The sequence below is a fragment of the Meleagris gallopavo genome, chromosome 1 (genome assembly GCF_000146605.3).
Source record: "Meleagris gallopavo isolate NT-WF06-2002-E0010 breed Aviagen turkey brand Nicholas breeding stock chromosome 1, Turkey_5.1, whole genome shotgun sequence".
Classification (NCBI taxonomy): domain Eukaryota; kingdom Metazoa; phylum Chordata; class Aves; order Galliformes; family Phasianidae; genus Meleagris; species Meleagris gallopavo.
The window spans coordinates 61,568,057-61,595,080 of NC_015011.2; the positions used below are offsets into that span (position 1 = coordinate 61,568,057).

Genomic DNA, 27,024 nt, shown 5'->3' on the forward strand with positions numbered 1-27,024 from the left:
TGGGGGTGGGGTTAACGCACTCATCATTGTACAGTGCAGCTGTAGGCATATAAAATAGAAGTTTTCCTCTCAGTACATAGGAGTGTTATTCAGCAGCTCCCTCTACACAATGTGATAATTGACTTGTGATAAAGTAGAGAAGGAGCACAGTTTGTTTTCTTTTTGTGGCTGTGCTGATGTTGCTTGTTTAGCCAGTATTCAGGAAGACTCCAGATGCAATCTTCCTACTCTTTTGGATAAGAAACATTGTCTTTCTGCGGAGGAAAACAAATGCCCTCCACTTTTCAAAAAGCTTAGAAATCAAAATAAATATTTATGTTTAATGATAAGAAATATTGTATGGCAGGAGAGAGGAACTGGAAATTGAATGTATAACTTAGTTGTTTAGAATCAACAGTGATTGTAGTTACTGCGAGAATGGTGTTGGTTTAGTTTTCATAACTATTAAAGATTATTGTTTGAACTTTTAGGGTGCTTTTGTTTCCGTTCTCTTGTCCAATTTAGTAGTTTTATCTCCTCAGGCATCTCTTCTGATCCAACTCTGAAAAGAAAAGGGGGAGATCACAGGGAGGAGTGTGAGGCAGTAGCACAGGCTGCCCATAGAAGTTGTAGGTGCCCCATGCCTGGAGATGTTCAAGGATGGGGCCCTGGGCAGCCTGATCTGGTGGCAGGAGGTTAGAACTGGAACTGGTCTTAAAGACCCCTTTCAACCCAAGCTTTTATCTGATTCTATGATGGAACTACCATTTCAAGCTTTAACTCAGTTTAAAGTAGTTTCATCTTCCCCCTTTGAGACTCTCTAAGATAACAATTAGTCCTTAAAAATCCTGCTTTCCTAACACTGGAAATGATGACTTGTTCAAACCTGCAGCATGTATCTGAATGTCAGATTGTGCAAAATATACAGAAAAGAGCAAAGAGAGTATGTCCTATCAAAGATGTGTGTTTAGAGTGAGTAAGCATATGCCCTCTCATTTAAGACCAGATAATTTTTGACCTTAGTTATACGCCTGTGAACAAGCTTATTGTCTGCTTTTTACATTATTGAATTGTGAACACTTAAGGAGGAGCGCTCTGTTGTCCTTCGTGATCACGACAGACCACTAATCAGCCCAGGGAGGCAGAAGAAAGATGTTTGATGCGTTCTCTACTCTGATAGGACTGATGAAATAGCAACTTCTTTTCAGAAGCTATGTGTCTTAATAAGAAGGGATTAGTAGTATTTCTGTAAATATCTGTTAGAAAAAAACATTCTTCAACACACTTTATACCAGTGAGCTTGATCCAAACACAACTTAGAGATTTCAAATACCACAAAACAGATGTGAAGTCCTCACAGGCTTGTGCCAGCTTCTTTATTAAAATTGACAGCCATAACTTCAAATATATGTCCTAGAGGGTCATGGAGAACCTGACCCTGCATGTCCCTGAAGAGATATCAGAACTCTGATGCCACTTCCTTCATTCAAACCTTTATTTTATGGGTTGGCTGATCATCACTGAGCATGACATCAACAAAGTTGAAATGTATGTTTTTAAGAAAATGCCAGGAGCTATTTTGTCCAGGTTGCTACTCTGTCTCTGTCTCAGATTTCTTTTCAGGAATTAAGGAATCACAGAACTGTAGAGGTTGGAAAAGACCTCTGGAAATTGTCTAGTCCAACTACCTTCTAAGGAAAGTTTCCAACAGTAGGATGCACAGGAAAATGTCTGGGAGGGTTTTGAATACCTCCAGAGAAGACTCTGCAACTTCTCTGGGCAGCCTGCTCCAGTACTGCATCACTTACTCTTCTGCTTTGACTTTCTACTTCTCAGAATCTGTTAAGACTTTTAAGAACAATTCAGTCCAGCTCAAATGATATAATGTCTTTTTTTTTCCTCTCTAAATTTACAGCTAGTAAGAATTTTTTAGAGTAGGAGTCATAATTTTGGATGATACAAAACTTGGAGAAGCGGCTGACATGACAGAAAGCTGTGCTACCATTCATCAAGACCTGGACAGAGTAGAGAGGTGGGCAGAGAAGAACCTGATGAGGTTTAATAAGGGCAAGTATAGAGACTTGCACCTGGGGAGAAATAACTGTATGCATCAGTACATGTTAAGGGCTGAGCTGCTGGAAAGGAGCTCTGCAGCAAAGGATTTGGTGGCCAGCACGTTGGCCATGAACTAGCAGCGTGCCCTTGTGGCCATGAAGGCCATTGGTATCCTGGAGTGCGTTAAAATAGTATGGTCAGCAGGTGGAGGGAGATCCTCCCTCCTACTCTACCCTGATGAGGCTCCATCTAGAATACTGTGTCCAATTCAGGGCAGAAAAAGACAGGAATCTCCTAGAGTCCAGCAAAGGGTGACAAAGATGATTCAGAGCCTAAGTACTTCTCCTAGAGGAAAGGCTGAGAGATTTGAGACTCTTCATTCTGGAGAAGACTTGAGAGGAGATCTCATTGCTGTTTATAATCATCCAAAGTGTAGGAGTCAAGTCGATGGGGTGGGCTCTTTTTGGTGACAAGAAACAATAGATCAAGGGTTACTGGGCAGAAATTGGAACACAGGAAGTTCCATGCTAATGCAAGGAAGCACTTCTTCACTGCCAGGACTGATGGAGTACTAGAACAGGCTGCCCAGAGAGGTGGTGGAGTTTTCTTCTCTGGAGATGAATTCAAGAGCTACCTGTGTGACCTGCTATAGGTAACCTGCTTGATGATCTCTAGAGGTCACTTGTAACCCTTACAATTCTGTGATTCTGTGAGTCCATTTCTTCATACTATCTTCAGCTCTTTGTTAATGTAGGCTTAAAGGTGAATGATTGCCAAACATATCTTAGAGTTTATTACAGCAACTTCAGATTCAGCTTTTAGCAAGGGTTTCCCACTTAGAAAAGGCTTTAGCTCATGAGATTTGATCTTTTTTGATCATTCTAAGCCATATGGCATCATTTGTCCTAATAGATCCAAAAGCTTAGCTTCTAACAGTCTTTTCAATGGCAGATATCCTTAGTTTACAGGTGCTGTTTAGTTACTTTCTTCCTCTTTCCAGACTTAGAAAAATTAAGCACACTCTAGCATTCTGGCCATGTTGTATCTCATTCTGTGGATGTTAGTAGCTTTGTCAGTGGAACGCTTCTCTTGTAAGACAGGTCTTTTTTAACCAACATGGTGGCACAGGGCTCATTGGCTGACTAAGTTCCTGTCTCAGTGTTTCCACAGATGTATGTTGAATCCTTCCTGCTGTGCCTCTGACATTCTTCACTATGTCCCGGAGATAGCAGACTGTATTCTGCACAATGTAGCTGTTTTTCTTAGAATCCCTGAGGTGTCTGGTTTTCCCTTCCACTTAGGAGATAAATTTTGTGTTTGGGATACTTGTGCATCCAGTCTTTGAGTCACTAACATCTAGTTCCTTGTTTTATCAGTGTGCAGATCATGATTTTATCATGCAGGAAAGGGGGAGAAAGCTGGAGCCTATTCAGTTTCCTTTTTGAATGTGATCTCTGTAGTCTCAGTGGGGATATTTCTGATATTTCTAGGCTCTGTACATTAATAGTCTTTAAATTTAGTAATATTAAATTAATTTTCAGTGTTTTCTTTCTTTTTTTTTTCACATCAATTACAGTGAAACATTCTCTAATTCTACAACATGCCAGAAATAGTGTATTTGGATATCAAACAATTATTCATGAACACCTAAGCTTCCAGTAGATTTTTTTTAAGATTTAAAGGGCATTAATTAATGGTTATTTCTTTTAGTTAGATTATACTACATTATCTGTTCTTTTTATGATTAATTGTGCAATTATTTGGAAAAACACTGTCCTTTAAATCTAAAAGGCAATTATTGCTACTCAGCTAAAATTTAAGATACGTGGAGAATCCCAAATATATACTGCATGGATTTTGAAAATAACTCCAAAAATAAGTTTTTACCTGTATATTTTAAAAGTAAATCTCAAGTTTGCATAAAACTCACTTCTATTAAACTTCAATGCAGTGAAATCTGTAAGAGAATTTACTTGTATACTTCTAATGTGCACTTTGAAGATTTGATTAGTAAATTGTATGGAGTATGAGACCTAGTGGAGAAAACAAAATTTAAATTTGAATGATTGATATTAGTGCCCATTTTATATTATTACAGTACGGTATGGTTACCAATGCAGTAACTGTGTTAGGAAAACCTACTGGGTTCAAAATAAATGTTATACCTGGATATGTTATATATTGGAATTTATATTTGGAGCGTATGTTCTTTTATTTTTATATAACCCCTTCTTTTTCATGTGCGCCTTCTTTTGTAAAATAAGAACATCTGGATCGTATGTAGCATATGTATCTGTAGTCCCAGAAGGATAATATTCTATTCAAAAATCAAGTGTTCTGATGTGTAGGAAAGATAGCAAGCCAGTTTCTTGACATGTAGTAACGTACAGAACCTTATCTTATACGGATGCTATTAAAGAATCTTTCCTGTTGCCTCTAGTAACTTGAGAACTTGATTTTTAACATTTTTTTTAATGAATATCCACATCCATTTATTTTAGATAAGTAATTTCAATCTGGAAAAGGAGACAGGACTGTTGGTTAATGATTTCAGTTTTGCAGTTCAGCTGATGTAGCATGCTAATGTAGGGTTATTCAACTGATACGTGTTGCTGTAATAGTGTTACATAAGATGGATAGCACCAGCAAAGTTGCAAGAGAGCTCCATGGAGTTTCTGGTATTATCTGTGCTCCAGTGTTCCAAAGAAACTGAAACTCTGAACCAATTCAACAAATCTGTCATATATGGTAGGAATCTTTTTTTTTTTTTTTTAGTATCCCTCAAAGAAAAGTCATTTTTTTTGTTATGTCCTTATTGTGCCTTGAGATAACCTCTTGATGGGCAAGAGAGAGCATTACTCACAGGTAGTGGGACTGACAAATTCTGTTTCTTGATGGGATCTGGGAAAAGAGCCAACTTTGGGGCCTCTTGATTTCATTATAAATTAAACATGTAGTTTTTCTGGCAAGATAAAGCTAATAAGCTTTGTTGGTGTGTTCACTGTCATGCTAGACAAATACAAACTTCTCTATGATTGAAGAGGCAGGAAAAGCAAGGGCGTATGCTTTTTTTGAGGTTACTTACATCAGTCTTCCTCGCATAGTTTTTCATTGCTCTCTAGGTTGTAAGACTTACAGAGTTTCCAACATTTTTAGTTGCCACTAAATGGCTGTTCAGGCCTATTCTGCTCCTCAGGGGATTGTCTGAGCTGTGTCTGGAACAGACATTACTGATAGACCTAGTGAGCTTAGTGATCTTCACTAGGACAAGGAATTAATCATTTCTCGGTATAAATCAATATTTTCCTGCTTTCAGAAGTGGGTTTTGAATCCACTAGGATAGGAAATGTTCTAAGGTGGGGTTCTGCTCAATATTTGTGCAGTCATTAGGACTGTTTTAAGGCACGAGTATATAAATAGCATTCAAGCCTGTGATTTCACTTGCGCAAAGGATAAGGACACTTAATTCCAGTATGGAGAAGTGTCACCAAGGGCAACTAAGATTGCCTTGTCCTAAAACAGGACAAGTTTCATAATTAAAATGCTCCTTAGCATTATGAAGGGCTTGCATACCTTCAGGCAAAGATGAGTGAAGGATAGTTTTGAACATGGGACCACTCTTCCATTCTTAACGTGCAGTAGAGTTTGAAGTGATGGTTTACCTAAAGCAATCAATGGTATAAAATGGGAAAGAATATGATCAAATGATGGTACTAATTTAAAATATTGGATTCTTAGGCTCTTAGGCTTTTTTTGGAGCACAGATCATGAAAGAATTTTATTAGTGAGTTTGATATTTTTGTCAGTTATTTCTGGATGTGTTCTGAAGCAATTCTGTATAAGAAATAATAGCTAAATACTCAAGAATGTAGATCTACACTCTTGTGCTTAGCATTTAGATTAATACCTTACTCCTCCCTTCCTATTCATCACTCATTCTCCTTGAAAGGAGATTGAAACAGTAAATAACAGTTGTTTGGACATATTTTACACTGGAATTAAAAAAAATCTCTTATTTCCGGGGCATTCCCCTCTGATTTACCTTACATTATTTCTTTGATCTTTTTATTAAATCAGTGTTTTGGACAATGTAATAGAGTATCTAAATCTAAATTTCATTTACAGTCTTTGTTCAAGTTGCACAGCTGTCTTGCTTGAATGATCCTAAATGATAATGTAAATGAAAATGAAATTTAGTTTGCTGTGAGGAATTCTTTCTAGTCAGTGGTAAATCCCGTGTTCCCGTCCTGTCCCTTGGCCTGCCTCAGTGTTTGATCTTCTTTGGTCCCTTATTTCCATTCTTTGCTATTGCAGTGCTGGGACAAGTTAAACCTTTCCATTATTCATGTTTTTCTCATCAGCCATTTTTTCTGTTTGTTTTTCTGTTTGTAGCACCGTACTGCTAGAAGTATGTCACTAGTTATGGTACCCTTGCTCTGTGTAGAACCAAAATAAGAATCTAAAGCAAGTCAGGAAAATAGCGTAAGTAATCCTGAGTAAGAGACATTAAATTGCCATAGAATTAACGGTATTTGGCAGTAATAATCAATGAAATACTGTACTTGGAGTTTAGCCAAGTTAAGAAGTTTGATTCATCATTTAGTAAGTTTTTCACTTGACATGTTTTAAACATTATGTAGTCTTGTAAAGCTTGACCTACTACAAAAGGAATGTCACAATTCCTTAGTTTTACCCTGCTTCTGAGAAAATGGCAGATCTAAGTTAACATTTACTGGTTCTGAATTTTCCTTGCTTTATCAGCCCTTTGTAGGAAAGAGACAGACTTCCACAGTGAATTAGTTTTGGTTTTACTTATTTGAACATTTGAGTACTGTCAATATAAAAGTATGCTTAATTATGGTTTGTTTGTTTGTTTTTTTCCTGCAGTGAATTTTCCTAAATCAAACCTATATCAGTGAAGCCTTTTCTAGAATTTGGTACAGAAGTGAGAAAATGCCTCTAAAAGAATTGGTTGTGGGGTTTGTTTGTTTGTTTGTTTGTTTAGGCTTTTGTTGTTGTTGTTCTTTTCAGTGCATTTATGGTTCTTAAGAGGAAAACTTCAGAAAACAGTCACAAAGATTGCTTCACAGTGTCAGGCCATTGCTGAAAGAAGAATTGGCATGATGCTATTCTGTACGATTAGTCCAAGATTTCAATTAAATGGATGTTATACATAATTTGATTGTGAAATAAGTTAGATGATTTTGATTATAAGTTTTCAGTATAAGTGACATTTTAGTGCATATTAAATAAATGAGTGAGATTTAGAATCATAGAATCATAGAATGGGCTGGGTTGAAAAGGATCACAATGATCATCGAGTTTCAACCCCCCTGCTATGTGCAGGGTTGCCAACCACTAGACCAGGTTAGAGTTTCAGTGAAGAAGAGTCTGAATGAATTTCTTTTTGCCGTTTATGATAGCAGTAATCTATTTTGTACTTGAGTAAAAGAAAGTGTTGCTCAGAAGTTGGAACCAACAAATTGTCTTAATAAACAACCCAGTTGGAAAACTTGATGTTGATGGATAATGGGTCAGCTGATAAACATATCAGCTAACTATAGCTCTTAGCTGATAAGCACTGGCAAAAAAAAAGGATCATGCAGAAAAACTTCAAGATAAACCAGAGGTAGAGATGCTTTTTTATCGATTATGTAATTAACCATATGTAATTAACAAATTGGCTCTGATTTTTCTGAAACAAATCCCTTTCAGCCTTCAGACTTACATTACTTTTTATTTGCATTTTACATTAAATATTGTCTGTTCATATTAAAACCTGTATGCTTTGACACACAAGCAATATCTGTGGTTTAGAAAGAGCACCTCCGCTTGCACCCCTCACTTCAAAAACTTCTCTTGTATTGGCCAGTGTCCATGATATGATTATTACAGTATGAAGACTTTGCTTTTCTCTGGGTTGAGCTATTGGTAATATTAAATCTTCTCAGAATGAAGTAATTAATTACTTAACTAAATTTAACTGTTTTAAAAATGTTTGAGTGTGTACTCACTGCTAATGTATATTTTTTTTCTAGTAAAATGCTTTAGAAATCTCCCAAAAAGCAAATTTGGGATCATTTACCAATTCAAGAATCAGTCTGTTCTCTTTTTAATCTTTCTCTTAAAAATACAAACTATGTGAGATTCTCCTTAGAAGCTAGTAAGGAAAATGCCTTTCAACATCAGTTTTTAGAAATAGAAAATTTCAGTGATAGAATTGCTTTAGAAGGTTTGAAGGAAATCCAAGCTGTTTATTAGTAAGACAGAGAGACTGCAAACTTGATAGCAATCTTCTGAGAATATAATTTGAAACATCTGGTTTAAATGCTGTATAATGTTGGGAATGCAGCAATACAGGAAAAAAAATACTACTCAGAAGATAGTATAATTGTAATTTGGCTTATGGCACCAATTCTTGTCTGTTCTCTTTTATAGTTTGTCAGCAAACCAGCACTACCAGAGAAAGATTAAATATGAAAAGGAAAGGAGAACAGCAGAAAACAAAGGGATGGAAGTGTCCTTAGAGATTATTTCTGTGTAAACATAGCTGAGTATTTTCTTGTTGATCCAAATCTACTTGCAGCACACCTTTTTGTGGAAAGAAAAAAAAAAAAAACACTGAAAAGAGAATAGTCTGTTGAATCAGTGTCAATAGTTTGTGGCTTCTTCACCACATGTACAAAATAATGAACCATCTATACAAATTATTATGTCAAGCTTTGTTGTAGTGGCACTTATTTCTCCAGAGTTTGTTTTGTTTTTTCAATCTTCCTGCACAAATGTGAATGCAAAGTTAGGTCAAGAATAACTGATTGATTCTGTTAGGTGTCTTGCAATTCTTCCCATTTTTTAAGCTTTCTTACCACTTTGTAACCATTACTTCCTTTTGAACCTGAAGCAATATACCTCTTTGAAGCCCATCCATGCATTTATTTGACATTGAGTTGTTTTTTAAATAGAAATCAGAATAGATTCTTTAAGCTTTCTAAGCTAAATAGCCACAAAATATTTTATTTGTAAAGCTAAGCAGTATAGGAACTTGCTAATTTCAACTTTCAACTGATTTTCATCAGTCTTGAGAATAAAAAAATGCAAAAAGTTTTCATCTTGTTAAAGAGCAAGCTTTTTTTTTTCTCTCCTTTGGAAGCTATTCTGAACTATAACTGGGTTTAAGTAGCGGTCAGTAAGATTGTACCGTGTATGATGTACCACTATGCTGGAGTTTCCCAATCTCAAATTCTCTTTCAGTCATGTCCTCCTCCATACTCTTCCCATCCCTTTAGACTGTTTTTCTTTCTTAAACCACTGCAAATCAAAGTGTTGCTGAATCCCATTGTTCTCAGACATTATGGAATCCCAGTATACTATGTTCTGCAGAATCAGAGCATTCCCAAAATACAGTGATATTCTGATGTGATATTGCAAAGGCAATAATGTTCCAGATAAGCACTAAATTAGAACACTGGTAAAAAGAAAAAAAAAAAAAGAAAAAAGAGAAAACTTACATGTGAGGAAAAATAAAAAGTGATCAAGGAGTAGCACAATTTGTGTAAGCAGAACGGATTTATCAGTTAACTGAACAGTTCACTATCTGCGTTGAAGTGTTACCTAGGGCTCTAGAATTTGAAGTTCTTTAAGAAAACATAAAAATACTTAAAGAGGTCAATAGTGGGACCAGTGCTCTTTAACATCTTCATCACTGACATCGACAGCGGGATTTAGTGCACTTTCAGCAAGTTTGCAGATGACGCTGTGTGGTGTCTTAGACATGTCCGACGGATGGGATGCCATCCAGAGAGACTCAGATAGGTTCAAGCAGTGGGATCAGGAGAACCTCATGAGGTTCAACAAAGCCAAATGGCAAGGTCTTGAACCTGGGTCATGGCAACTCCCACTGTGTCTACAAGCTGGGGAATGTAAGGGTGGAGCACAGCCCTACCGAAAAGGACCTGGAAGCACTGGTGGATGGCAAGCTGGGTGTGAGCCAGCAATGTGCCCTCACAGCCCAGAAAGCCAACCATATTCTGGACTGCATCAAAAGAAGTGTGGCCAGCAGGTGAGGGAGGTGATCCTGCCCCTCTATTCTGCAGTGGTAGACCTCACCTGGAATACTGCATCCAGATGTGGAGTCCTCAGTACAGGAGAGATGTGGACCTGTTGGAGTGCATCCAGAGAAGAGCCTCAAAAATGATCCAAGGGGTGGAACACCTTCCCTGTGAGGACAGGCTGATCAGCATGAAGAAGGCTCTGGATAGACCTGAGAGCAGCCTTTCTGTTTGGAAAGGTTACACCTGATGTTATGCTTTATTTGTCTGGACAGGAATTCCATGGGAACAGATTAGAAAACTTATGAACTCATCTGATTATTTAGATTCTTTTTACAGTAGTGTTCCCATTGAATGAAACCTAGGACTGAAAAAGTGGGAGGTGTAGCAGTCTGTTGAGGTATTCTGCTCTTCTAATACAAATCACAGAAAACTGTCCTGTGTTACAATAATTGCCTTTTAGATGTTCAGTGTATATTAAGGAGAAGATGTCATGTTACTGGTGAAAATACTACAGCTAGTTATTGAATGCAGGAAACATTCTCAGGTCTGAATAAAAAGATTTTTAATTTAAAATTTTACTTAATTTAAAATTTTACTTTACTTTACTTGGACCTCTGTATTTCTAAGGGGATTGTTTCACGTTTTTTCTTTATTGTCTTAGAATGGAAAAAAGTGACTAATTTAATAGGGTTTCACCTATTAACACGTGTTTTTTTCTTTTTTTTTTTTTGTTAGCTTGTTTGTTTGTTTTCTTCTATCACTTTATTTCTTTTAGAAGACAAGTAAAATAGCAAAGAGAAACTTGAATGTTGGAAATACAAATACAATAGGTTTCAGGTGATGAAAGAAGTTGTAATCTGTTGACCTTTGATTAAAATATTTTTTGGGAGGAAAGAGTTATTTTCCAGTATCAGGAAAGAACTAAAAAAGAAACTGAATGACCAATTCCCAAGCCCACTGTGCTAATTCTGATATAGCAGTCACTGGTACAATAGAGATCAGCTTCTCAAATATTCTATTTACATGCATCACATCACGGTGCTTGTGCAAAAGATATTTTTGGCTGAAGGATAGTATGAAGGATCTAATAACTTATAACTAGAGGAATCTGGGAATCTTTATGATCTTTATGAGTATTAAATTATATGCACCTCATTTAATTCCCTGAGCTGTTTTTTCTTCTTTGCATTTGCATGGACTTTTCAGTAGAATGAGTATTTGGAAGAAGTACCAATGCATCCTTGCCTTTGGAACAGCATGCCAGAGGCAACTTCTCTTGCCTCTACTCCTGTGCTTCAGAGTGGAAAGAGAAATAATTGTTTCTACACAACTAGGACTAAATAACCCAGGTTGAAACAAGATAGTACCTGACAGCAGGTAAAGTTGGAGAAGAAGATTTCAGTAAATAGTTACTGAAAAGGAAACTGTTAAGCAGAACAGAAGATTCCAATGTGTGAACATAGGCCTTCACAGTAAGCTTAGTGTTTCTAAGCTTCTAAAAGAAGACCCCTGTCTTGACCCAGCAAACTGAGTGTGTATGAGAAGACTAAAAAATATTAATAATCTATATTTTTTTATTTTTCCTATTTAGAAAGTTTCCGTGTATGTACATATGTATGCTCCTTAGGTTTCTAAGATATTACAGAGGAAATCTTCCATCTTCCAACTGTTTCCAGACTAAACAGCGCTGCTTCATTCTTTGTCTCTTTCTGTTTTTCCAGAGAGTTTGGAGATACCAACACATTTTTATTTTATCTTTCACTGTGGAAAAAGATAGAAGTGTTTTAACCATTTGATCTATTTCTATCAGTTATTTGAGAATTTGTTCGGAATAACTTTTTTCCCATTTTTTTAGGAATAGAAGAACATAAATACGTATTCTTTTTGATGAAGGAACTCAGAGTGCTTGCAAGGATGTAGTAATAAAATTCTTTCTATTGACTGTCTAATGAGATATGTAGAGAATATTCTTTCTTTTTTCTTCGGTTAATATCATTATGGAGAATTTATAGTTTAGCTTCTATTTGTTACAGTAGCGATTTCTATCGCTCTTTCTGTAATTTCAGAAAGGACATTTCCCATCTGTTGTTATACAAGTGTTTCAGTTTGGGCACATTGTTTGAGCTACTTTTCTGTAGCTTAAAGGCATGTCCTTGTTAGGGACCATCAGTTATCCTGTCCTGCAAAAAGCACAGCTGTAAGTAGCTTTGTTTTTTATTTGTTTGGTTTGTTGGATTTTTTATTATTTTTATTAATAATTCCTGTGTATTAGTGTGATTTGTAACAGTTTTGTATATCTTCTATTCCCTGGTGGATAAAGAAAGAACACATTCATTACTCCAGAATCCAAAGCATGAAAGAATAGACAAATTCACCCTTTTTACACACAGCATTTTTTTTTTTTTTGTGCCAGAGAATGCTGTTGAAATGGGACAATGCTTCAGTTATAGTACTAATACATAGCCGTCATTTTTTTTCTCATCACGGTAAATAGTGTTACTGAAACATGTAAATGTCTGCTGTGCTTGTGCAAATGCTTGTGCTGCCTTGCAAGTATCTTCCATGTGCTGGCTCTAAATTATTTAGCTGTCTCTTGTGTGCAGGTTGGTCACAACAGAAAGTCACTTAGTCCCCTCTCCAGCCACTTGGAGCCTTTGCTGGAGCATTTTGCCTCCAGAAGTAAACACAAGTCTAAGTATAGCTCACACTTCTTTGTAGTATATTTTCATGGTTGGCTGTCTAAACAGCCAGGCTGTCTAGACAGCTGACGACACTGAAAGCTCCTACGGTCAGATGCAGCCACGTAGGCTGCTCTCAGGGATGTTACCTCGTTGGTGTCTGCATCTGTGGGCGCCAGCAGAGCTTCTCATTCAGAACGGCTGAGCTGTCTCTGAAGCTCCCTGTGCTCCAAGCCTATGCTAGTGGCACGTTAAATAATGCACATGTTTAAAAAGAAGCAGGATTTTTTGGTTATTGCAGTTATTTCTGAGTCTGCTTTTTTCAGTGCTCTTCCAAATTTGCTTTATGGTGTTTCTTGTACTGTGCTCAGTCTTAAACTTTGAGAAAAACTTGGAGGCCTAGTGCTTTTCCTCTATGAGAAAATAATGACGAAGATAAACTAAGATCAGTTTTAAAAAATTGAAATAAATATATATGTGTTTACACAGTTCTCCTGCTATCAATAAGGCACAGATGGTGTACAAAGCTGGATCATAAGTTTACATGTGCTTGCATAAAAGAAATAAAAAACCCCAACCCGACATAGAGAATGTTCTACCAGGAGACTCCTTCAGTGGTTCTAGGTTTCAGAGGACCACTTGCAAGGGTTTGTCTGGATTAGCAGGTGGTTCTTTCTCTTAGCTTTCATGTGTAATGCATTTACCACTTTTTGTGGCTGGGTGTTTAGCCTACTGCAAAATATTTTAAACATATCTTTATATATCTAGACTATTTTCTAAACCACTGGTCCAGATGTGATTGTAATAGGGAGCAGAGTACTATTTGATGGTTCTAAATAACTATTTGCTCTGTAATCACAGCAGCTCGGTCTTTCTAGGGTCAGAAGAAAGAAATGGGGATATTTGATGACCTTCTAACTGGTGTTAGACAAGTGAAGCAAAAATGCTGGTAATGCTTTCAAAAAGTTTCCTAAATACTGGACTAAACCATTGGGGTTGTCTTGTTGCATAAATTGATTTAGAAGAATTTTTTGTTACAAGCGTTTGGAAGATAGGTACCTTAGATGCCACTGTCATTCTCCAGCCTACAATACACATTTGCTGATGCAAGATGAATCTGCCAGCAGCAACTACAGAAGGAAAATTCTGTACCCAGTTTAATCTTGTGCTGATAAATTTGTTTTCTACAGATGACCAGTATGTGGTAATGTGTCTGTTCATTGTGAGGTGTGCGTATGCATAATATGAGTTTAGCACTTGGTCTTCTTGATCTGTCAAAAGATATGTTCAGAACTCTTAAACAGATTGAATTGTGCAACTGCAGAAAACAAACTCTGTATATTTTCAGTCCTGACAATGATGTCTTTTGTTAGTACACCATACAGCAAAACACTTGAGAGGCTCCAAGGTAACCCAATAGCTTTCTTTCAGTATCTAAAGGGAAGCTACAGGAAAGAAGGGGACAGACTCTTTAGCAAGATCCTTGCTCTATAGAACAAGGAGAAATGGTTTCACAGTCTTTAAGGTATGAGAGGAGATTTAGGTTGAATATAAGGAAGAAGTATTTTACAATCAGATTGCCCTGAGAGGTGGTGGATGCCCCATCCCTGGAAACACCCTGGAAAGGACAGGCTGTATGGGGCTCTGAGCAATCTGATCTACCTGTGGGTGTCCCTGTTCACTGCAGGGGGGTTGGACCAGATGGCCTTTAAGGGTCCCTTCCAACTCCAAGGAGTCTGTGATTCTGTGAAAAACAGCAGTGGAGAATGTGTTGGTAGCAAGGGAAATACTTAGGAGAATACTACTTCACAACTTCTCAAGAGCCTTTTCTTGTTTATATCTGTAGTAATTGTTTTTTTGTTTGCTTGATTTATTTTGTTTTGAGCTTTTACTCTTCCATATTGTTATTACATCAGCATTTTTTCCTAAATATCAAATGTAATAGTTTCCTTCAGTCACTCAATGCCCAACATCGTCAGAAATCAATTTGATTGATTGATTTTCTTGGTGAATATTTAGACTTTCTTACTCTGAGTAACTTTCCAGTTCCTGAAAATGTTGCTGGTTCTTTATTATACTTGAAGATTTTGATTGCATTGCTTGATGTTTCCGTGTAGGATTACAGGAATGATGCCCTCATTTGTTTTCTTTGTTTTGAGAACGTTTTAAAGAGTTTCGTGCACTTCTAAGAGGATTTGGATGAAACTAATCACTATTTTCTTAAAATCTGCTTTTCTTCTTTAAGATTGAAAATCTTCAAGAGCAGCTAAGAGACAAGGAGAAGCAAATGAGCAGTTTAAAGGATCGAGTGAAATCCTTGCAGGCTGACACCACCAATACTGACACTGCCTTGACCACGCTGGAAGAAGCACTTGCAGAAAAAGTGAGTATGGCAAGCTGCAGTCTCTTAGTGCTGAAGGTCCTTCCGCTCACAGCCTCTCTACAGTCGGCTTTCCTGTGTGCCGATTGGACTCTGCATAAAAGAAATGCTTAATGCGGCATCAAGTCCTTTGTCTGCAAGAGGGATCAGCGTGATGCTGCTGCTGAGAGGCATCTCTCACAAGAGGGCACTGTAGGATATTCTGAGTGCAGCCTGTCCTGCTGTACTGTATGGTATTGCACAGTGTGAGCAAAATGCTCCAGAGAGGCTGGAGGGTGGAGCTCAGCCATGAACAAGTTCTCCATAGCCATTAGCTACTTACCATCATCTTGTGTGAAACAAAACTATGTCTTACCTCATTCTGCAGGGGTGCTGCTTGTGCTGTCATCTATTTGCATGGTACATCTTTGGTACTGTTGTGGATGTCTGCATTTCAGTCTCACTTTATTTGCACTATCATTCTTAGTGTGTTTTGTTTTCTGTTTCCTCAGTTCTCAGGAGATAGCTGACTGAGGGAGCAGCCTTGTCTGCTCTGTTTTGGTGTGGCAACTTTTTAGAATTCTTATATTTTTTTCTTGATTCTCTGAGAACCAAGGTTATGGTGCCTGTCAAGGTTATTAGTCTGTCAGATCCTATCAATGTAAGGCTATGGTAAAGCTTTGCTAAGGTTAGGGTGTTCACTTGCAACCCTTTAGCTTTCTGAATAAGCAAGTCTCCATTGATATCTGGCATACTAAATAGTTGTTTTATTGCCTGCCACATATTGATCGTGGTCTCATATATGCACTACTCCCTTCTTCTGTGAAGGGCCTTTACACTTAAAAAAAATAAGGTTTAAATAGTAAGGAAGCAGTATATAACGTATCCTCTAGGTTAATTCTGGTGTTCAGAACCAGATAAATTTTGTTGCACAGTACTGTTACTTTCAATTGTACAGAAAGCCTGATACTTCTTAGCAATGAATGCACAGATTTTTCAAGTCAAGTGTTTTCCTTCTTGAGGATCTCTTATACAGCAGTAAAGAGAAGAAAATGACAATATCCAACAAACGTCTGTGTGTAAGGAGTGTTGAATTACATTAGACATTGAAAGAATATGAGGGATTGTCCTTACAGGGTACTTTCTTTTGTCAGGAAAGGACCATTGAGCGCCTAAAGGAGCAACGGGACAGAGATGAACGAGAAAAACAGGAAGAGATTGACACCTACAAAAAAGACATTAAGGACCTGAAAGAGAAAGTCAGCATTTTACAAGGAGATCTCACAGAGAAAGAGGTTGACCAGCAAAATAAATCTGTTGTATTACAGTTGGCTGTTACATATGTTATATTTTAGATGAAGAGAACTCTTCCTTCATTGTTATTGTTCCTTCAACAAGTTTATCTAGTAAAATATATTGTTTGAGAATATCTCAAAGCATAAATATTGCAGAACCATCTTTTTCATGGATAGCACAGTCCCACTATTAGCAGCAGTTAATCATATTGCCAGTGAATACCACTGGTCAGTGATGGGTTTACTGAAGCAATACTTACAGAATGTGAGAACAAGCTTGTTTATGTCTCAATATATAGGAAGGGAAGAACAGAGGTAGATTGAAGCTCCACGTAGGTCAAAGAATGTATACAGATACTGGAGAGTGTTCATGCATTTGTGTAAACAATAGAACTTATTCTTTTTCCTGTCAGGAGTCCATTTTTGGTAATTAAGTTGGTTGTTTTTAAAGAACCAACTGGCTTGAGAAGTCAACCTAGTTGTATCAGAGAAATATGTATGTTCTGTGTTCCTCTCTTGGAATTCTAACATTCAGGTCTACTTCAGTCATCTTTCACAACTCAATCAAATCAAAAGGTTAAAAAAGGTACCAGGCAAATGCTAACATTTTTGTGCACATATAAAAGTAAAAATCAGGAAAACAAAACAAAACAAAAACTGTTCAGAAGATAAGAAGTTGAGATGTCTTTTGAAGATAAGTTGCACAAGTCAGTGTCACTCCCTAACTGCTCTGTGGAAAAAAACTTTCTGCAGTCTCTGTTTTACATACAGTGACCAAATCTGCTAAACGTATATGATTTTTAAAGATGGTTTTCTTTAAAAACAGGTCTTTTTCTTGAATTTGACTATCACTGAAGAGTTAGTTATAGTTTGCAGAATATTCTGTCCTTAAAAATAATTTTTAATGGATTTAGACAAGGTTTCATTTTGACTCTGAGAACTTGAGTTAAATCAAGCTGCCTTAAGCCAGCTCTGTGAACATCCAAAAAAATTCCAACAAAATATGTTGTTCCAAGTTGGATCCTCAGCATCATGTGAAGGGATAAGAAGAAAATGATGACCAAAAAAACCACTGCAAAACCTAGCTATTGCACATATGGAGTATTTATTTGTTAGTTATTTTACATCTTTTATTTTAGTCATCCTTACTGGATCTGAAGGAGCATGCTTCATCCTTAGCTTCATCAGGACTGAAGAAAGATTCAAGGCTTAAGACACTGGAAATTGCATTGGAACAGAAAAAGGAAGAATGTTTGAAAATGGAAACTCAATTGAAGAAGGTAATCTTACTTCATATTTACATATGCAAGGTAAACATCCAGTGCTACATAGATTGGATACATTTACACTGAAAAAATTGGGTTTGTAGATTGCTTTTCTGGAAGTACTCTGAAATTGTGTCCCTGCAAACAATATTACAAGCCAAGCCTATCAGAAAGTAACTTTCAGACACTGGTGCTAATTTTGAACTTCATTTGCATGCAATGATAGTGCTAATGACTATGTATATTTTAGCAGGTGCAAGAAATTAGAAAGTTAGTCTGCTTCAATACTGTCTCCACTAGTAACTGTCCTATAAAACTGGTGTAACGACTAGAATTTTAACAGCCAAACGTTTTGCACATATATTATCAACATATGTAGGTGTTAATGTGATAAATGCAGGTGCATGAGTGGCATGTGGGAATGTGTAATAACAAATGAATATGTCAGCAGTGAAGTGTCTGATCCCTTGTCTTAATCTCCCTGTGAGTCACAGATGGAAAGTTTGTAGGAGTGTGCAGTTTAGCAGAGTGGTACATTCTTACAGGCAAGCTAATTTACTTGAACATAATCTTGCAAGTTTTCTGTAGTTCAGATATGAGTAGCCCATATATTACACTTTTAGAGGAGTACTGATCTAATTTTAATATGAAAGAGTACAAAACACATGAACTGAAATATAGATAATCCTTGTACTTATAAAATTAGAATAAGACAAAATACAGCATTTTAAAGAAATTTAAGTCTTGGATTACTGAGTCATATCTATTTCTTTACACCTAGCCAGGAAAATGAGGTGTGTCTGTGCTCTCTCTGGTCTGGAACTCTGTCCTCGTTCCTCAGATGAATATGAGCTTAAGTTTAGAGGCAACAATTAAGTGCTGCTTAGCAATTCTGTTGAGTAGATTTTAATGCACTTGAGAATTCTACAGATACGCATATCTAGATCCATAGTTTCCCTTTTTAATTCTGCTACACAAATTAAACAGTTCAGTTGGTCAGAAAAATGAAACATCGAGAATGAATAGTTGTGCACATTTGATCAATCTCTCAGGTTGTTTTCAACATGAATGAATTAATATTAGGACATTAATTAGGACACTTTCTTCTGAATTGCCATTTCACCCTTTGTCAGTTTGTTAATAATAATGAGTTGAGTAATATATTGTAGCAAAGATTTACCAGAGGTTGTTGTAGCAGCTGGATGATAGTAATAATTTGTAGATACGCATGTAGTTATAATTACTTGTAAGTATAATTACTTGTAAGTATATATATGTAGTGTTAACTGAGAGAGAGAGTACATAACAAACGAAGTTAAGGAATAACAGTTGTGGAAATTCAATTATTTAGGGAATGTGATTTTATACTGCACGTTTGTAAATGTACTGCTTTTCACTGCTTCCCCAGAGATCACTTTTTTTACTATATACACTAAGCATCTCAGTAGCATAAACTGGTGTGGAGCGTGACCAAAATCTGTTGAAGCACTGCTAGATAGAAGATGAATATGCACTTAATTTATGCTGCAATGACAGCTCTTCTTTATAATTTCTTTAGATCTACTTCTGCTCATTTCATTTTGGAGGAGATTATGTTTAATAACTGGTATCCAGGAACTTAAGGACACACTGCCAGTTCATGAAAACATATCTTCTTATTATCTATTTCTTTTGTTTCAGGAAATAATTAGGAAGATGAAATATTCTCATGTGATCCTTTTTCAGAGGCTTAGAGTAGGAAAAGGACTCAAATGTAAAGAGCACTCTTACCTAAGCAGGGCAGCTATGGTACAAGCAATTGCATTCTTTATTTGGTTCTGAGAAAAATAAGGAGTATATATTCACTGTATTGTAAACACAAATAAGTTCTCATCTGTACATCCTACAAAAAGATATCTAATCTCATTCATTCAGAATGATTTCAGTTCTGCAAGCTAAGAAAATTCATAATCTACCATTACCTATGTTCATTCCAAAGCTCGACCATTAATACTCTGGACATCTCCTCTGCTTCAGGCATTGTTGCTTGCTGGGACATTAGGCAATTATTTCCTTTGCAGAATGCCTAAAGTACTCTCTGAAGTCTTACAGAGAGAAAATCATCAATACCTTATACCTCATGAAAAATGTCCCAACATGTTGGGCTACTACATCTTTCTCATCCAAGGGGAAATACAAATTCACGTGAAAGATTTTTTGGTGATACTAAGTCAGTCCAGACTGGCATTTTAGAAAGAAATTACAGCCATAGGACCTTGTGTGCTTTCATGTAATTGACTATCACTCGCTTTCCTCTTGTTGTATGAAACATCCCACTTCTACCAATGATCCTCCCTGCTTTCTAGAACCAAGTCACAATTTCTCTTTGTTACGGAAGAAAATATAGTTAACAACTACTTGGATATATTTTACAGTTATGAGTAAGCTTAGGTATTAGGTTTAATAACCTTTTCCCATCTGTTTTTAATTTACCAATTTTTTTTTTTTGTCATTTGCAGAGAGGTAGAAAAATATTTTTTACAGCATTTCTCTCTTTAAATATGTTGCAGCTAACTATTCAGGCAGTTTGGCATTTTCAAGGTGGATTCGTTACTTGTCATCCTTGAAACAATTACATGATGGATAATCCAGCTCCAATTTAAAGCTTTTAAAAACCCAGTTTTTCACATCTGCATTGTTAACCGTTGTAAATAACTGTAATAATTACCCTTAAAACCAATGGCTACATAATAGCATTTGGTTTAAAAATGAGTTAAAAATGACCTGAAGAATTTTATTATGTTAAGTATAATTATATTATTTTAGTGGGGTTTTTTTTGTGCGTGACAAGTGAAGAAGGTATTCTCTTTTGTAGCTCTTAACAGCAAAGAGCAAGAAGCTTTTCCTTCTAGGTTCTTTCCCTTGTGGTTTGAGTAGAAACGTGCCTAACATCACACATCAATCTTGTTTCTTTTGCCTCTTTTTGTCTATTAAAAAACTTGTTTACCTTCAGTTAAGTCTTAGCCTTAAAAGTTCAGAAGAGGGAGCCCTGGAGCCCTTCCTAACCATTAGATAAGTAAATAATAAGGATCCTTGGAAAAGAAACTCTTGCTAATCTGTAAAGAGTGAGTCTTAAAGAAATCATTAACAGTGCAAGCTTCCACTTCTTCTGTAAGAGCCATTTAGCATTACACTGAAGTGAAATATCGTTAACCAAATAGTGTGTAGGGGTGCTGAAAAGTTACTCATATTGTTTTTCTTTCTGTGTCAGCAGTCTCTGTTTTCTGATTCTGTCCATCCAGTTCTCATTGTTAGTATTCTCTTTGTTGCTAATGACTTTTTTTTTGCAGCTAAAGAACTTGGGTGTTTTTTGCATTGCTGGGTTGCATGGGGGAATTGGTGGCTAGTTTTCTAAAAATATTATGTTTATAGAAATCTGTGTGCTAAATGCTCTAATTATTCCACTGCCCCTGCTTCTGTGCATGCACAGCTGTCAACCTACCACAAGGAGATACTGAATGCTGAAAGAAAGCCATAACTCACTGTTGAGTATACATGGTCTGGTGTCATGCCTTAAATAGTCTCCTTTTATACTGAGATGGACTCATCAGAGAGAAATCACACACAAGTGTTCTCTCCAAGCATTTCTCTCTAAGGTGTTTTTTATGTGAAGTATGGTAATCATCATGTATGTGATGGTAATATTTTTCAAGTGAAAAGGTTTTCTTCTACTTATTTTAAGGACAGCCCCTTCCTAGCCTTTTGTGTCTGATCTTTCTCAGGCAGTGTGCTTTGTTTATTTTGTTTTTCTAATCTGGAGGAGAACTGCTAACATTAGAATGTGTTCAGCAAAGATGAGCAGGTCTTTGTCCATTTTCGTTTCCAGTGAATAGTTTTTCTCCCTCTGGATATTTTATTCGTTTGAAAGAGAACAAGATTAGAGAAAAGAAAGAATCCCAAACCATACGTTAACCAACTTCCCTTTGGTGCTGTTCTGGAGACTTTACATAAAAGAAATGTTAGCAGTGATTCCTTGCCAGGAAAATACCTTTAGATTCGTTGGGCTCACTTACAAGTTTTTGGTTTTTTTTAGTATTTTTTTTTTTTCTGCTGCGGTCTCCTACTTTCAAATTATAATAATATCTTTTAGAAGACAGGAACAAATGTCTGAATGAAGTGTTGACCCAATTTGCATGTTTCTGAAGATTTGGTGTGGTTAGTCTTATACTGGCTCTTATGTTCTTTTATTTTTGTGAATAAGGATTCCCTGTTACAACTGAAAGTATTGCAGATACATTAGTAGATGAACTGGAAATGATAAAACTTTTTTCATGTGTTCACAGATGGTTATGAATTTTTATATTCTTCTTAAAGGGTGATAAATGTGTATTCAGTATAGCAACCTAGGATGAAAAAGGCTGCCAGGGAAATCAGGTTCTCTATTAGAAACTAAAGTAAAAACCCAGCAACTGATTTCAGCATTCAGATAGTGTCAACTGCCGAAGAATTTTCCCAAACTATTTAATGGTCTTGTGATTGACACAAGTGAAACTCTAGAAATTGAAGTCCTGCTACCTGTAAAACTGTCACTTAAACCCAAACAGAGGACTACAATAAGTATTTGAGTACTCGACAAAACTGTTATAATAAGAAATCAAGATAAAGTTTAGAACTCGTACAAGGGTAACTTTCAACATTTCTCTTGTTTCAAAAGCTGCTTGGTAATGCATGCTAACTCGCACGTTGAGATTGTCTTCTTATTAAATACAAGATGTAGCTATTTTTAAAATTATTTTTTTTGTTGCACCTTTTTTTTCTCTCACACTCCTGTCTCCTACCCCAATTCTCCCCATCTTTTCCTATCCTCTTTCTCCCTTTAGCACCCTGAAGTTTTATTGAGTCATCCATCCAAGCCAGTAAGTTCCCTGGCAAAATAAGAAGCCATTGCCAAGCCCATATAATTTTCTTGTGTGTTGCATGTGTATTCACCTGTGCTGTATGTTTGAGTATGGTCCGTTAATTACTTTAGTGTAGTGGGTGTGGATACAAAGTGCAGTGATGCATCTGACTAGTGGTAGTTACGTTCAAAAAAGCTTTCTTAGATGCTTTTACTTTTTGTCTGTGTTAGTAACTTCATTTTTGTGTGAACAGCTTAATGTTGCGCCAGTGTTTTTGTTTCCCTTGGCTGCTTGAGGTGTCCTGTAGCTTTTCTTTCATTTCCATTGTCAATCCATTTTTAGACCAAGAACGTAATAGAATTTCCATGCAAATCCACCTTTTTGTTTGAAAGTATTCTGTAACGCTATGTACAGCAGCACATTAGAAATAATAATTAAGTTAGAGCAAATACAAGATTGCTCAAAAACTTGTCTAACCATTAATAAGCTGACAGGTACTATGTCAGTTTAATTTTGGATCATTTTACCAACCTGCTGTTTGACATCAAAGAGCACTCCTTTCAAGGAGTGTTTGTATATTAATATCTTGGCACTGTAAATTATGTAATCCAAGGTGGTTTTCATCAGAGCCTTCTTTTGTGACTGCGTGCGTAAAAAATAGTGTTACAAAACTTTCAGAAAGTTGATATCTGTGTTACTTTTGACAGTGTTCAGGGTAAATGTAGCTGTCTGTCCTGACTGTAATTGTCTGAATGTTGGAAAATTCCTGGTGCTTTTCATTTTTCATTTTTTGTGACATTCTTTGTTAAAAATTGTTTTATGAGAGTGGTTTCTACAATCTGATTAGATTTAGAAAAAGCACTGTGTGTCTGACAGAGTAAAGTATTTTGTTATTACTCTCACAAATAATAACAGAGAGTCAATTAGGGCATAAAAACTACTATACTGCATGTTGATGGTTTGGGTGTTTTGGTTTTGTTTTGTTGTGGTGTTTTGTTTTTTTTTTGCATATAAAAAAGTCATAGATACACATTCTAAGGTATTCAGTGCACAAAGTTTAGAAAAAGAGTAATAACCTTTTCTTTAAAGATATAAGATTAGTGTATAGGGCATTTGAATGATTACATTATTTAATATTTTATAGCAGAAAATAATTTTCCCCAAGGATTGTATGTTCAGGTACATAAAGCAGCTGTCAGGACTTTCCTAGTAAATTGATATGTTTCTCCTCTTTCAAGTAGTTTGCCAGCCTCTTCTCCTATACATTGGTGCTATCTATTACTCAGTTCATTTAATGCAGTATTTTCAGTAGATTCTCTTACTAATTTTGTAATAGTTTTATAAAACTTTTTATTTTTGTGAAATCTTTTAGTTGAAATTTCTTATGTTGTTTGATTCACTGAGAATTTGTTCATTTTTGTATCTTTAAAGAATCTCTCAGCCATAACAGATCTTGAAAACAGTGTTTTCAAGAACAAAATATGTAAATATATTGATTTTTTAAAAAATCTTTCTTTATTAGCCTAGTAAGCTTTTAATGAAAAGATGTGATCCCCCCCATGGATAACAGTTAATTTGCTTGTCTATTTGCATATGCTCAGTAGCAATACAAATTTAGCAATATATATTCCCAAATATTCCCCATGCACTGATCATAACCCAACCTGGAGAGGGAGGGAGAACTTACTGTTTGCACTCTGTTGTCACCTTCAAGGTCTGGTCATTTGAATAGGCAGCAGCCTATAGAGACTTCACCAAATGCTTTATTGGTTCCAAGACACAGGGCGACAGCTGTTGGTTGATTGAACCAACTGTGCAAATAAAAAAAGTCCCCAAAACTGAAAAAAGTGGGAAGAGAAGAATGAGGACATGTGGTTGATAGTGGAATCTGCCTGTCAGAGGAGTGGAATTTGAACCTGGATAAATAATGTTGACAGAAGGTTGGGGAAAGGAGTTATGCTACCCAAGGATTGCACTTGGTGCAAATATGAAGGAGAATTTGTGTCCAGAAGAGCATATTCTCTATGAAATCTTGAATAAAACACACAATTTTTTTGTGTCCCTGTTACTCTAAAGTCAGAAAATATAAAATGTGGGAACAAAGAAAGTGTTTAATTCCCCAGTATGATATAGTCAATAACGAGGCTAAGGTACAAGTGCTGCATTACCTTAAGAGAATTTGCAGAGGCCATGTGGTGATTTTTAAAGTTCAAGCTTTATTTGTGGTTCATCAAATGTTAATGTCATCTCACGTAATTGGAAGCTGGGGGATGGAAGTTGCAGTTGGAATTTCCTTGTGTTTCAGCTTGATTCAGAGGCAAGCATAAGGGTGTTGAAGCATGTTTGCAAAGACATCCGTGATCTGTGCGTTTCCTTTCTGCCTTTGCTTTTTGTGATGGTAGAATTTCCAAAGAGCAAATTGTTAATGTTTAGTAACGACTATGGGAACTCGTGTCTTTCTGATCTTTTCAGAGAGATACAAAAGCTGATGCAAAGATACAAAATATCTGTTCAAAAAGAGGGGAGTTCACGTAGTCATTAATTATTTTGAGTAATTGGTTCTCTTGAGAGATCTTCCTCTCATTTAGACTTTCAGTCTTCTTTATTAAATGATTCCAACCAAATACTTGCTTATTCAGTGTCAGAAATTTACAGTGCCGTTAACAAAGATCATATATTTCCTGGAAGGGATTTTTAAAGATTTTGTTAATATTAAGATAACAAGCAGCTCCTTGTGACAGATTCAAGTTTTTCTGGTACAAAGTATATCAGAGGGCTCACTGAGACTTTAACTTCTTGCACAACTCTTCAAAAACTAACATGATACGTGACTTTTTAGAGCGTTGGATACATGTTGGTTGGAGCACTGGAGCTAAAGGAGGACTAAGTCTGCTTGTTTTCAAAATAGATAATTTTGTTGAAACTAATATAAGCATAATAGAAGGCAGTACAAATGTTTTATCATCAGAAATGCTGCCTTCCCAACAGGAAAAAATAAAGTAGTTATGTGTTTGTCTTTTGCAATAAATTGTAATGATATATTTTTGAATTTGTATGTGCATTTACTGTTTATAGGAGATGTGAGGTACACTCAGAGGTAGGAGAGTAGATTAAAAAGCAATCTCATATTCTTGGGAACTTCTACTTTCTGACCAGAGGTTCTTGGCAACATTTGTATGTGAAATATTAAACTGAATTTACTGTCTCTATTCATAGGTAAAAGTAGGAAGTGTTTGCTGTGAATTATTTGCTGTTTGATTTGGTTAACCTTTTAGGAATATTGATTTAGAATCTTAGTCATAGTGTTTGGAATTTTTATTTACATTTTAGAACTTTTAAATTAGATCTGAGCTGTTGTTTTCTTCTATGCCTCTGACATACTTTAAGGTGTGTAAGATCACCTTGCCTCTTTATTAAGAGATTTTTGGCATGAGAAATACTAGCTTACAAAATTCTTTTCAGTGTGTTTGGCCTTCCTCTCCATCTGTAAATAGTGCTTATTTCTACACAACATTGTTCATCTTTGCTAGAGTTGTAGAAGTTGGCTTTGTCAGCTGATTTTCTGTGGATGCAATAGAAGCTGTAGTACATTTATTTGAGGAACAATCGCTCTTTCTTTTATTCTGTAGGTACCTGAAGTGCTCACCCCATCACTTACGTTCCAGATGGGAAATGATGGCCAGGAGCAGAAAAGCAGAAAGCTGTTAAACCTACTCTTAGATTATAGTCACTTTTAAGAAATTTGAGAGCTATTCCAGTGTTAAATTTAACTATTCTTAGTCCTGAACTACAGTGAATTTGAGGAGATGAAAACTGTTCAGATGAGTTAATCAAAACAGTTTAAGAAGGTGCTGCTTACTGACTGAAGGTGTGAGTGTGGGTTTCTCATGCAGATCAACGTGGAATAAAATAGGAAAGTTGAAAACACTCTTAAAAGTAGCTTGAATTCATCTATTTGACTTAATACTGAAGTAGAGGTGAGGAGCTAATGACAAGATCATTAGTACTAGTAACAGTTAAGAGGCTTAACAGAGCATGTAAAATCACCTGTAATCAGTAAGCTCACTGGCCTGTACAGACACATCCCTACTGCTATGTACATCACTTGTCAGAGGTGGAAATGCAAGGTTCCTTTCGCCCTAAGCAAGTTGCTTTTTCAATTTGTTTAATTGTTTTATTGTACATTTATACATTTTCATACTTGCTTGTAATTATATTAAGAGTTGCAGATTTAGGAGTAAGTCTCAGCCAGACCTGAAAGCAGAATCAACTGAAATGTACTTGCTCTGCTCGCTTAATCCAGCTGAATATCTGAGTATGTTTGTCATTTTATACATCCATTCTGATTTCAAAATGGCTTCTTTTGGAATTTTTGTACCTGTGGAGGGCAGGGAAAGTTTTATGAGGGTTTTTTGTTTGTTTGTTTGTTTTTTGCTATGAATGTAAGAATTCATTATTTGTGTTC

General features: G+C 36.2%; 2 protein-coding genes across 4 annotated transcripts in view; both read left to right on the forward strand.

Annotated features, from left to right (window-relative positions):
* LOC100540472 (ELKS/Rab6-interacting/CAST family member 1) overlaps positions 1–17,784 on the forward strand; it is a 51,423-nt gene extending 33,639 nt beyond the window's left edge. For both annotated transcript variants that reach the window (XM_019612426.2, XM_031552138.1), the window contains 3 exons: positions 15,009–15,146; positions 16,277–16,417; positions 17,557–17,784. In XM_019612426.2, coding sequence (XP_019467971.1) covers positions 15,009–15,146; positions 16,277–16,417; positions 17,557–17,769 — 492 coding nt within the window. In that variant the 3' untranslated portion in view covers positions 17,770–17,784. The remainder of the gene's footprint in view (positions 1–15,008; positions 15,147–16,276; positions 16,418–17,556) is intronic.
* LOC100542571 (zinc finger protein OZF-like) overlaps positions 1–27,024 on the forward strand; it is a 1,148,434-nt gene that overhangs the window by 445,098 nt on the left and 676,312 nt on the right. The window lies entirely within an intron of this gene.